This window comes from Balaenoptera ricei, chromosome 13 (assembly GCF_028023285.1).
Source record: "Balaenoptera ricei isolate mBalRic1 chromosome 13, mBalRic1.hap2, whole genome shotgun sequence".
In the NCBI taxonomy this organism is placed as follows: Eukaryota; Metazoa; Chordata; class Mammalia; order Artiodactyla; family Balaenopteridae; genus Balaenoptera; species Balaenoptera ricei.
This window is the reverse complement of record NC_082651.1, coordinates 50,243,213-50,256,185: the sequence shown is the minus strand read 5'-3', so window position 1 is coordinate 50,256,185 and position 12,973 is coordinate 50,243,213. Positions and strand designations below refer to the sequence as shown.

Genomic DNA, 12,973 nt, shown 5'->3' with positions numbered 1-12,973 from the left:
AGTAACTCTCTCTTTGGCCTTGGAATTGCCACTTGGAGATTAATTTTTCTCCATTTTAAAATGGGCTTTGGGACTTCCCTGGCCGTCCAATGGTTAGGACTCTACCCTCCCAATGCAGGGGGCATGAGTTCAATCCCTGGTCGGGGAACTAAGATCCTGCATGCTGCACAGCGTGGCCTAAATAAATAAATAATAAAACAGACTTTGAAGCATGTGCCCTTCCTGGGTTCTGCATACCTTTCACAACCGGCTTCTGACTGCTGCAGCAGGTCTGGTGTTGCTTTAAGGGTTCCAGACCAGGCTTGGAGCTTCTTTAGCAGTTCAGTCCCATCAAACCTTTAGAAGCCTTCAGGTGTATATTTATCCACACTCAATTTGACGTTAAACTTACCCAAATAACAACTTTTCTTCTTTTTCTTTTTTCTTTTTACATTTGAAAACGCTTGACTTTTATTCGTTGGCCTCTATATTCTGACATCCTCCATTATTTAGCTTAATGGCAGCTCCCTAAGGGCATATGAAACAATAGACTTGGATTTTTCAAAAAAAAAAAACCAGTAACTCTCAGTGCATAAATGAATGTAAATGTGCAAGTTATCTATTTTCTCCTCTTTTATTACTTTTTAAAAATGGCTCAGATAAGAAATTTAAAATACCTAGTAAAATAAGTTTGAGGACTCATTTCGTGAGATGTACTGCAGAGAAAAAGAAGGAGCAAGTAGTATAATTTAAAAATATTTATTGATTCATGCTTTCCAGAACTTTTTTTTCAAACCAAAGGCCAATACTCCCCTCTGCTCTCAATGCTAAGCAATTTTTTCCACCCAAAATGATAAAATTATGTATATTTTTATACCTAATCAGTTTGTGACAGCTGTGATTCTCAAACACTTTTTAAAAATAGAAGTAAGATCAAAGTTGCAAACAGACCATATGTAGTAATTTTAAAAACTGAATAGGCAAAGCCTGACTCTAACTGACCAAATGACCCATCAGCTGGATTCGGCCTTTTCAGGCTACACGAGGACTTTGCTCAAGAGACCTGCACGTATCAGACGGGTTCCCATGGATGTCCTTAACACCACAAGCACGGCTTCTGACACCCAATGCTGCCAACAGCAGGGGAACAGAGAGGAGACCCTGCCGACTGATTCAGTCTTATTCTTCAACACAATTCTCTTCTCCACTCTCTTCATCAGCTTTACCTGTTTCCTTGCAAGAATCTTGGCTGTTGGTATCAGTAAGATAATTTTCTTCCCCATGCTCTCTTTCTTCTCTTTTTTCTTCTTCATTAAAGCTAGAGGAAGAAATTTATCAATCTTTCAAAGGGAAAATGATTTGGTTTAAAGGTAAACAAACCCTCTGTAATGTACGCCATCCTGCAGTTAGTCTTCCTCAAGTGTATAAGCTCCGATTTATCAAGAGAAGTCTATAAAAGTACCAATTGGGAAAGTAGATATTCTTCTGAGAAGTAATTCATTTCAAAACTTGATTGACTCAAACTTCATTTGAAAGCATGTTATTATTTTCATTATTTATGTCAGAAATTTAAATTATTTTACTTTAAGAACAAAATACTTAATCACCGTGTAATATTTTGAAGCGTCAAACATGTTAAAATGTCACTATGTTTTACAATAGTTCACATGTATTCCATTAGGTAAAAGACCTTTTAAAATATTATAGAACAGAATGTTATGCTTTCCTGCAAGTAAGAATTTTTTCAAAGGTAAACTATTCAGACATCTTATATATGTTACCTTTCTTTATCTTCAGTGAAACTTTTCATCTCTTGATTGCTGAAGTACTCAAGTATTTTTCCACTTTGGCCTTTCTTTGAAACAAACTCATCAGATATTCCTAGTGCATTTAAGGTGTTAGTATAATGCTTTTCTGCTGCCATTCTTGCATTTTTCTATAGGAAAGACAAACCTTTTTAGATAAGAACAAAAGACTTTAAGTTTCCATTACAAATGTACGGGTTAAAAGCTCCAGTGAAAATTAAATTCAATAATCACAGTTGGTTGAAAAATATGCATACCCTCTGACCAGCAATTCCACTCCTAGGTATATGCCCAGAGAAATTCCTACATATCTGCCCAAGGAGACATAACAAAATGTTCAGAATAGTACTGTTTGTTAACAACCCAAAACTGGAAACAACCTAAATATCTATCAGCAGTAGGATGGATAAATAAATTGTGGTGTATTCATATAACAGACTAAAATAAAGCAATGAAAATGAACTCTAGCTATATGCCACAACATGGACGGATCTCACAAGCAGCATACCACAGAAGAGTACACATAGTATGATTCATTTACATAAAGTCCAAAAACAGGCAAAACTAAACTATGTTGTTTAGGGGTAGGTACATCAGTGGTAAAACTGTAAAGGAAAACAAGGAAATGCTTATCTCAAAAGTTAGAAGGGTGGTTACCTCTAGGTGAGAGGGTTTTGATCTGGGAGGGGCACACAGGGTTTCTGGAGTACTGGCAATACTCTAATGCTTTTAACCTTGGTAGTGGCCACATGAGTTTTGATCTATAATTATTCTTTACTCTATACTGTTTCATGACTGTTCAAGGATATCTGAAAAAAATTAGTAAGAAAATAAGTTCCTGTGATAGTTGTCAGAGAGTTCTTTATGTGCCTACTGTAAATTTTACTCTTTACAAGCCATATCTCTAATCCACCGAAGATGATAAAATCATCAATGTTGTTACCTTTATTCTGTAGAGGAAGCAAGGGATACAGCAAGAAAAACATGAATTTAGAACTGGGTTCAACTCTCCAGAATGTTACTTCCTGGCTTTGGGACCCATGGGAGTTGTGATGACACTCTCATACCTAAAGCAAGTCAGTTGTCACAGTTCCTGAGACCACAGGATTTACGGAGACATAAGATGACTGGGGTTCTCATTAGTGCCTTGGCTTTAGTCCAATTTTATCTCCTATGAGTGGACATGAACTAGTATAGGGCCAAAAATCGTCATCTGGATCTCAAACTAAAGGAAAGTCCCGAGGAATGGCCCAGCCCCAATGCACCAATGGCATCCCATCCTGGAAAGGGTGTGGAAGAGCACCCAGTCTCACCCCAAATTTAACAAATAAGTAAGATACTCCCTCCACTCTTACTGAGGTTAAGCGGTTTGCTTAAGGTCACAGGATATAGTGAGAGGGAAAACCAAGTCTCTTAATCCTTTCCTGAGTCTTCTCCACTCCACCAGGCTGCTTTCTAAGTGGTAGTGGTTATCCTGGAGTTTGAAGGTAGCCTAAAGCCTGACTTCAGCAATGCAGTGTCAGATATTTTCCTAACCCAGGGATTCCGGCATAAGGAAGGACCATGGGTCTAGTGTTCCATGGGAGAAACCAAAATGGCAAAGACTGATTACAATGGATAAAACTATCACCAGTGCATTTCCTGACATGCTAGAAAACTGAAAAAAGAAGCACTCAAACTGCTGCTAAAATGCACCCACTATTAATAATAATAATTTTTAGAAAAGTAAGTAAAAATGCAACCAGAGGCTATGAACACCAACAGACAAGACTTGGGGAACTGAAAGGTATAGCAAAGTGAGATGAGGACTATGCCCCAAAGACTGTAAAGCAGAATAAAGAAACCCCAAACGTAACCCAATGTGTTAAGAAAAATATATTCTAATTTTAAGCAAATGAAATATAAAAGATTTAAATGATACTAATCAATGTTAGTGCTTGTAAGCCTTCATCTGAATTTAGCTTAAAATCCAATTTAACATCTATTCAGTTAATAAATCCTGTGATTTTCAAGAAACAGGAAAACATGGTTTGTTCTGTCCTGGATCACAGGCTTACTCTGCTAGGGGATAACTCAACAGCAGCAAGACCACAATTAACACTTATAAATGGGTAATGCATAAATTTGTGAGTGAATTTATTAAATAACAGCTGTTAATTAGCAGCAATAGTCATTGCAAGAAAAAAAGATGTTCCAATTTATGTTAACAAAACCAAAACAATGGTGAGTCACTGTCAGTCACCCTGTATATAGAATTTATTACCTTTTAATATTTTATATCAAGGTGAATAGTGTGTAATTGTTCCTAAATGAAACAAACATTTCCCCCTTGAATTTCACAATGCAAAAGAATTGTAAAGACTATGAAATAAAAGTAGTTAAAATAACCATGGTTATTTTGTTTTTCTATCTAAGACTGCAAAAAAACCAAATTAACTTTGTTTCTTGAGGAAACCAAAATAATAAGTAATGATGAAAGTTAGTCTACAATCACTGCCCTAGTTTGAAGGGGAAAAAATACTTAATTTTTATGAGCCTAAGTTTAGTTTATAGTAATTCTTTCCTTTATTTAATAATAACTGAATACTTATTTTGTGACAAACCTTCACGGGAGGTAGAGGGTATATGGGGAGAGAGAACAGCATATGTGTGGGCCAAAGGTGGTGGAAGAAATATCAGCTATGAAACTAACCTATGTTTTCAATATTTAACATTTCTTTATGGGTTTAATTTCACACACACCACTTATTTTACCACATTTTCTCTGGTGCTTAGAAAGAGTGGGAATTCACAGCATAGTAAAACTGCTTGTTAATACTGAGACTCATCACTAGTATTGTCAGGGTAGTGCTCTCAGCCAGGACTAATCCCAGGAAGAGAGAGTTCAGTTTGGGTTCAACAAATGTTTATTAACATCCCCTTTGTGCCATACATTGTCTTAGGTGCTAAGTGCTAGGAATACAAAGATTTGACCAACACCTTTAAAAGTAACTAGCTGAAAGAGAAGAGAGCATTGAACAGATAATTTCCACACAACACGTAGGAGCAAAGACAGAGATGCACAAAAGGGTAATAAAAGAACACAGAGGAGGACTTCCCTGGTGGTGCAGTGGTTAAGAATCTGCCTGCCAATGCAGGGGACACGGGTTCAATCCCTGGTCCGGGAAGATCCCACATGCTGCGGATCCACTAAGTCCGTGTGCCACAACTACTGAGCCTGAGCTCTAGAGCCTGCGAGCCACAACTACTGAGCCCACGTGCCACAACTACTGAAGCCCGCACGCCTAGAGCCCGTGCTCCCCAACAAGAGAAGCCACCGCAATGAGGAGCCCCCGCACCGCAACGAAGAGTAGCACCCCCACTGCAACTAGAGAAAGCCTGTGCGCAGCAACGAAGACCCAACGCAGCCAAAAATAAATAAATAAAAAGACTAAAATACTTACTTTAAAAAAAAAAAAGAACATAGAGGAAATGGCACGCAACCCAACCTGGGGAAACAATGCAAGAAGCGATTTTACACTAAGCCTTGAAAGAGTAAGAGGAAAGATAGGAAGAAGCTCTAAGGGTGTTGACAAACAGCATAAATAAAGATTTCAAGTTTGAAACTAGTAGTCTGGGACGGTCTGAAAGTAAAGGGTGTACAGAGTGGGGGTTGGGGGCATGCAGTGGTCGATGAACTAAAGAGGTCAACAGGGGTCAGATAATAGAGGATTCTGTACACCAGGCTAAGACTCATGGACTTTCTTCCAGGAGAGAGTAGGACAGCTTAATGTTAAGTGTTTGGAAGCAGACTGACTTGGGTTCCAATCCTAGTTCCATTATTTACTAACTATAAACCTTATGAGTTACTTACTTTCTTTCAACTTCAGTTTCTTCCTCTGCAATACAGGAATACCCACCTTGCAGCATTGTTTGGAGAAGTCAATGTCAAGATCCCTTGATACCATTCAATGAAAATGAGAACGAATGGCATCAGTGAAATGGATGATTGCCACTATTATCGGGGTTATTAACTACCTACTCAGGGTGAACGTGGTGGCAAGGGAATGGGAATGGCAAAGCGAAGACAGAATGCAAGGCAGGAAAACCAGTCAAACCATTATAACTCGGATAGGAAATAATAGAGATTTCACCTAGCATTTCACATTAGAAATGGAGAAAGGTAGATGCACAAGTTATTTAGAAAGGAACTTGTCACGTCTCTCAGTGACAACTGAATGGAGAGAAAAAGAGGTTCCCAGTCATCTAAATTGCGGCCCAACAAAAACATGAACTCAAAGAGGAAGATCTAGTTTGGGGCAAGATGAATGTAAAACGCCTATGGGAAACCTGGGTAGATACATCCAGACAAGTGGACATAAAACCTGCAGTTGGGAGCTGGAGATAACTACTTTGAGGCAAAAGTCAATCACTTTATGCTGAGTAACACAGAACAGCTTAAGATAATTTTTTTCCCCTAAAGTTGAAACTGAGATACGAAAAAAAAAAAAACCAAACCATCCCTTAAAATGAAAAGCATTACATAAAATTATATCCAAATCAGTCAGTAAAGGGTTCCCATAACTTTGAGAGGCTGTAATATGTAGATCTACCCATAACACATGTCCTTTGTCCTCAGTGAGTCACTGACACGGGCAGTCCTATAAGGACACTCATCTGTCCCAGACACTTGCTGGCAGGAAGCTCCAAATGTAGCAGCTTGAAATTCACAACACAGCACCTGTAACCTCCAGTGATTTTGTCCATTGTTAAACCATGTAGCCCATAGGAGCCCCTCCCTTATGGATACAAAGGGGAAGATCATTTGAAATTGACAAATCTCTCTTAAGGGAAAGACTGTAAAACTGAGTATAAATCTAGTAAAATCAGAATTCATTGTCCATAAGATCAAATTATTTTTTCTGATAAAGAGGAAGTCCTTCTCACAGACATAGGAAACAAACTTATGGTTACCAAATTGGGGGGAGAGGGATAAACTGGGAGGTGGGATTAACAGATATACACTACTTTATATAAAACAGATAAACAACAAGATCCTACTGTATAGCACAGGGAACTATATTCAATATCTTGTAATAACCTATAATAGAAAAGAATCTGAAAAAGAATATACATATACACACACATATACATATATAACTGAATCACTTTGTTATATACCAGAAACTAATACCACATTATAAATCAATTATACTTCAATTTTTTAAAAAAGGAAGTCCTTTCAGTGATTGTAGATAAGACTAAAAATTATAGACTCACTTAAAAAAACTGATCAACAAAATGAAAAGGCAAGGAAAAAAAAATGAAAAGGCAACCTACTGAATGGGAGAAAATATTTGCAAATCATCTACCTGATAAGGGGTTACTATCCAAAATATATACAGAACTCATACAAGTCATTAGCAAAAAACAAATAATCAAATTTAAAAATGGGCAAGAGATCTGAATAGACATTTTTCCAAAGAGGATATTCAAATGACCAACAGGCACATGAAAAGGTGCTCAACATCACTAATCATTAGGGAAATGAAATCAAAACCGCAATGAGATATCACCTCATACCTGTTACAATGGCTAGTCTCAAAAAGACAAGACATAACAAATGCTGGTCAGGATGTAGTGAAAAGGGAACCCTTGTGTGCTGTTTGTGGGAAAGTAAATTGGTGCAGCCATTATGGAAAATAGTATAGAGGTTCCTCAAAAACTTAAAAATAGAACTACTACACAATCCAGCAATTCCACTCCCAGGTATTTATCTAAAGAAAATGAAATCACTATGTCGATTCACTGCAGCATTATAGACAATAGTTAAGACATGGCAACAACCCAAATGGCCATCAAAAGATGAATTGATAAAGAAAATGTGGTATATATATATATATATACAATGGAATATTATTCGGCCATAAAAAAAAGGAAATCCTGCCATTTGTGACAATACAGATGTATCTTGAGGGCATTATGCTAAGGGAAGTAAGTCAGACAGAGAAGGACAAATACTATATGATCTGATTTATGCATGGAATCTAAATACACACACACACAACTCATAGAAAAGGAGATCAGATTTGTGGTTACTGGAGGAATTGGATGAAGGTGTCAAAAGGTACAAACTTCCAGTTATAAGATAAATAAGTGGGGCTTCCCTGGTGGCGCAGTGGTTAAGAATCTGCCTGCCAGTGCAGGGGACACGGGTTCGAGCCCTGGTCTGGGAAGATCCCACATGCCGCGGAGCAACTAGGCCTGTGAGCCACAACTACTGAGCCTGCGCGTCTGGAGCCTGTGCTCTGCAACAAGAGAGGCCGCGATAGTGAGAGGCCCGCGCACCGCGATGAAGAGTGGCCCCCGCTTGCTGCAACTAGAGAAAGCCCTCGCACAGAAACGAAGACCCAACACAGCCAAAAATAAATAAATAAATAAATAAATAAATAATAAAAAATAAAGGAATTCCTTAAAAAAAAAAGGAAAATGTTTTAAAAAAAAAAAAGATAAATAAATACTGGGGGTGTGACGTACAGCATGGTGACTACAGCTAACACTGCTGTGTGGCATATTTGAAAGTTGCTAAGAGAGTAGGTCCTAAAAGTTCTCATCACAAGGAAAACAAATTTTTTTGGTAACAATACGAGGTGATAGATGTTAACTAAACGTATTGTAGTAATCATTTCCTAATATACGTATGTCATTATGCTGTATACCTTAAACTTATACCTGCTATATGTCAATTTTATCCCAAGAAAACTGAAAAAAAAAACTGGCAGAAATAAATCTGATTCAATTAGCCATTTTGTTTCATTTTTTAATTTTTCAAAGACTTCCAAAACTCACCTTAATATTTGGCCAAGTTGGTACTGAAAAAACACTAGCCACTAAAAACAGGTTGTGAAACTATTATTTTGAAAATGATTGGATTAGCAGCATGTTCTTTATCAAGCTTACGAGCCTCATCAAGATTCAATGCTCAGATTTAAGCAAAACTACTTACTTGACTGATGTGATGAAGCTGTCACAGAAATAATACTGTCTCAGTAAATTATATAACATATAAGAAAAATGGACTATAAAAATTAGGAGATAGAGATGTTAAAAAAAAAAGAAAAAAAGCTGACAATAGCTCTCAAATTCCAATAAACACAACCTGAGCAACTCTTTCAAATAGCAGCGGCCTGTTTTTTAATTTTTCTTCTCTTTCTTCTAGTTCTCGTCGGTATTCTCTCATCCTTTCTTTTTCACTCTTTCTAAAATCAAATAAAAGGAATGGAATTTTTAAAAGAAATAAGAACTTGCACATATAACATTTAGCATAGACGACAAATCAGAAATTAAGTCATGAGCACAGTTTACCACAATTTCTTTTCTAGACTGGTAAATTTTTACGGAATGCAGGATAAAAATTTTAGGTTCTGAGAGCACACATTTTACATCCCGGGAACAGTCTGGGTACTTTGAGGTTCCTGAAATCTTCAAAACATAATGGATTCAGGGGCTTCAAACTGGCCTGAGGAGATAAATGAATGCCCTCTTATCTCATTTATAAGTATTTATAAACCAAAAAAGTTTGGTCCAAATTTGGTATCTTCTCTTTAAGGAATTTCTTCTGAAAACAAGACCTTGCTCTTCTTTTTTCCCCTAAATGATATCTCCTATAGGTTGATGGCACAGTTAATTAAATGGGAGCAGGGGAGGGGAGAAATGGGGAGTATGGGAATACCACATAGAGAGGAACAGGAACCAAAATACATAAATTTACAGTAAGTATACTTACTATTTGAACCAGATCCTATAATAAATTAAATTATGCTACTTTGTCTATGTAAAATACACTAATTCTACCAAGATCATAAGACTTCATGGATTAGAAAAAAATAATTATACCATAAAATGATAAATATGTTTAACTATACACAATTTAGCATTATGGAAAATCCCATTTACTTTCTAAGGATGACCAGTATATTTCTAAAGAATATTTTGCTCAAGTTCATCAAATCAAGCTCCTTCTATCAATGAATTACATTGATACACATTATAAGGAATGTATATATAACATCCATTACAAAGGAATATAATAATTATTATACATAATATACATTTAAAAAGGAACACTCATAATTAAAAGCAAATATAGATTTGGGGGTACTTATAAATCAGATTAAAAATTAATAAATCATATTACTTACCCAGCTTTGAGGGAGATATTTTACTACTTAAACATGAACATTTTTATGTTGCAACATAAAAATGTTCCTCTGGAACACTGATTTTCAAACTTTGTACTGCAGAATTGCAGCGTGTAATACATACTACTAAACCTTAACACACATGTTAACTGACATACCACATAACTGATGTTAATTAACATCAATGTGTTAATTTGTGCTACCAGATTTCATGCAGACCTTAGAACAAAGCTCTCTGACATATCTGTTTATTGAAGAATATTCTGAGATTACACAGCAAGCTGTTAAAAAAGAGCTTTATCTGTGTGAATCAAGATTTTTCTCAATATTGCACTGTGCAATAAAAAATGATATAAAGAAAAAGTTTAGATGCTGATGTAAGATTACAACTGTGAACCATAGCCACAATATGTTTCTGTTCATCAACATGGCATCATGGTCCTGGAGTCAGTATACATGTTGGTTCTCACCACGAAGTGAGTGAGTGAGTATGAGTGTGTGTGTGTGTGTGTGTGTGTGTGTGTGCGTGAGTGTAAGTTAACTATAAGTAACTGATAGTAACTTGAATCCAGAAATTGAAATACTAATACTACTCTTAATTTGTTCATATATTGGGGGTCCACTGATTAAAAAAAAAGTTTGAAAACCAATGATCTGGAGGGTCAGGATTCTCTCATGATACCTGAGAGATTTTACTCTGGATTTAGACATTTGAGCTAAACTCTGATGTGAGTCATAAGCCTTAGCCCGGGTTGTCAAGAGTTTCTGCAATTCTTTCATTCTTTGCTTCTGCTTAGTTAGGATCCGATTTCTCTCTTCTTCCAACATTTTCTTTTCCTCAAGTGATCTCCTGAGGGCAACAAACTAAGGCTTAATTCACTTTAAGCCAATGAGAATGCTGTTTAGCAAAGACTTAACACGGGATAATCCAACGGTTGAAAAAAAGGGGCAACCTTCTGAGAAGGATCTGAGTTATAATTAGAAAATCAATAGGGTGACTGTAACCTTTTCTATCCCCCAAAATTCATAAAATGGAAAATACATTCATTTCTTAGAAGAACACCCTCTGGCAAAATGTTCTATATTATGTAGTAAAATATGTTACCAGATAAAATAACGTCATATTTTCAAATTCCCCAATACAAAATCAATGGAGCAACCATGAGTCAATCAGTGCTGTATCAGTTATTTACCTTGTGGCTTGTTCTCTTCCCCTGGAGGACACCGTGGGCATGGGAGGGTTGCAGCCACAAGGCACAGGTTTTGCATTTATACTTCTTACTGGTGACCTGCGCCTTGGAGACAGATAAGGCCAACGTGTTTCTTTTAAATTTTCTTCATCTGCTTCAATATCTGCCAAGATTTTCTCTCTTTTAGTGGATGCATGTGAGGCTGCATGAAGGTCAGATGGTTCACAGACTGTCAGGGGTTTTGGACACCTCTGTTCTGAGTGATGTTTCTGATATCTCTCAGGAAGGTCTTCAGAATCAGCAGTCTGGCACCTAACCTTGTGTTTACACTTGGACTTTTCAGCCTGTTCAGGACACTTGGGCTTCCTTGTAGCATAACTTCTGCGAGCTGGACTACAAGGCAGAGGGAATGAATTCTGTAAAAAGTCTTGGGTTCTCTGCTGCGTCCTAATGTTTCTATAGAGCTCTTCTTCTGTTAACTTGTCATTGATAGTTGAACCATAAGTAGATCGAGGTATCGGTCTGGCTTTAAATTGGTTTGTTTTCTTTTTAGACTTAAAAAAGTCTTTCAGCTGCTTTTCCCGAATTTGCTTCTGTTCCTCCCTTGCAATAAACTTAAACGGCTTTTGCGAGGCCAAAAGAGCTTCTTTGTTTTTCTCCTTCATAGACCTCCTCCGTTCTTCATTTTGCTTGACTATATCATGATAAAGGGGGAGAAAGACGAACGCAGGAACTGGGTTGGCTCGGAATTTTTTCTTACACTCTGATTCTTCTTCTTGTTTCTTGAGCAGTATATGTGCCATTTCAATATCTGATTTAGATTTCATGTTCTCTTCTTTTTTCTTCTGCTCTCTAATCATCATTTGAAAAGGCTCAGGTACTGTAATCTTTGGCTCCCATTCTTTTGGCTTCTTTTTTTTTTTTTCGAGTGCTGGCAAGTCAGCATCTTCAAACTGAATATAATCTTCAACAGAGAAGTTTGTCCACATGTTGTTGATGAGCTCCTTAGCAAAGGTCATCATTCTGCTTCTCTCAGAATACTCTTTTTCTACGTTGGGCAACTCATCTTCAGAGGAAGACACAATCAAGGAGGAAGACTGACCTAAATCAGGCTCTGAAATTGATGTCATAAATGAAACAGGATGATGGGAGCTCTTTTCTGATACAGACCTAAGTAAATGAGAAGAATAATTAGGTTACTCTTTCAGTTGCATGTGACCAAATATAAAAATTAAGAACTACATAATTTCTAAGATCAAGGCAAAATCTGTTAGAAAATAGGAGCTGGGTAGGGCTTGTGAAAATTATCAATTTTTTTTTAGAACAGAGCCTGGGAGATGCCTATAAATGATCTAGTTTTACTCCCTCATTTTACAGGGCAGGAACCTAAGACAGCAGAGGCTCCTTGTGTCTAATCACTATTGAATTCTCCACACATTTTCCAGAGTCACCATCTTAAAACATACATCTGATTACATCACTCTCCTTCCTGAAACTTTCCCATGATTTGTCATTGTTACAAAGTCTAGATTGTAGGGACTTCCCTGGTGGCACAGTGGTTAAGATCCCGCCTGCCAATGCAGGGGACACGGGTTCGAGCCCTGCTCCGGGAAGATACCATATGCCGTGGAGCAACTAAGCCCGTGCACCACAACTACTGAAGCCCGTGTGCCACAATTACTGAAGCCCGTGTGCCACAACTACTTAGCCTGTGCTCTAGAGCCCACAAGTCACAACTACTGAGCCCATGTGCCACAACTACTGAAGCCCACACGCCCTAGAGCCCGTGCTCCACAAGAGAAGCCACTGCAATGAGAAG

At 37.4% G+C, this 12,973-nt stretch overlaps 1 protein-coding gene across 2 annotated transcripts in view; it reads right to left on the bottom strand.

The window, feature by feature from the left end:
- Window positions 1-722: 722 nt before the first annotated feature.
- FAM161A (FAM161 centrosomal protein A) overlaps window positions 723-12,973 on the bottom strand; it is a 31,975-nt gene continuing 19,724 nt past the window's right edge. Inside the window, exons 3-7 of one of the 2 annotated variants that reach the window (XM_059942696.1) lie at window positions 11,158-12,324; window positions 10,647-10,814; window positions 8,923-9,022; window positions 1,761-1,915; window positions 723-1,297 (exon numbers count right to left, since the gene is read on the bottom strand). In XM_059942696.1, coding sequence (XP_059798679.1) covers window positions 1,159-1,297; window positions 1,761-1,915; window positions 8,923-9,022; window positions 10,647-10,814; window positions 11,158-12,324 — 1,729 coding nt within the window. In that variant the 3' untranslated portion in view covers window positions 723-1,158. The remainder of the gene's footprint in view (window positions 1,298-1,760; window positions 1,916-8,922; window positions 9,023-10,646; window positions 10,815-11,157; window positions 12,325-12,973) is intronic. The other variant, XM_059942695.1, reaches the window with a different exon arrangement.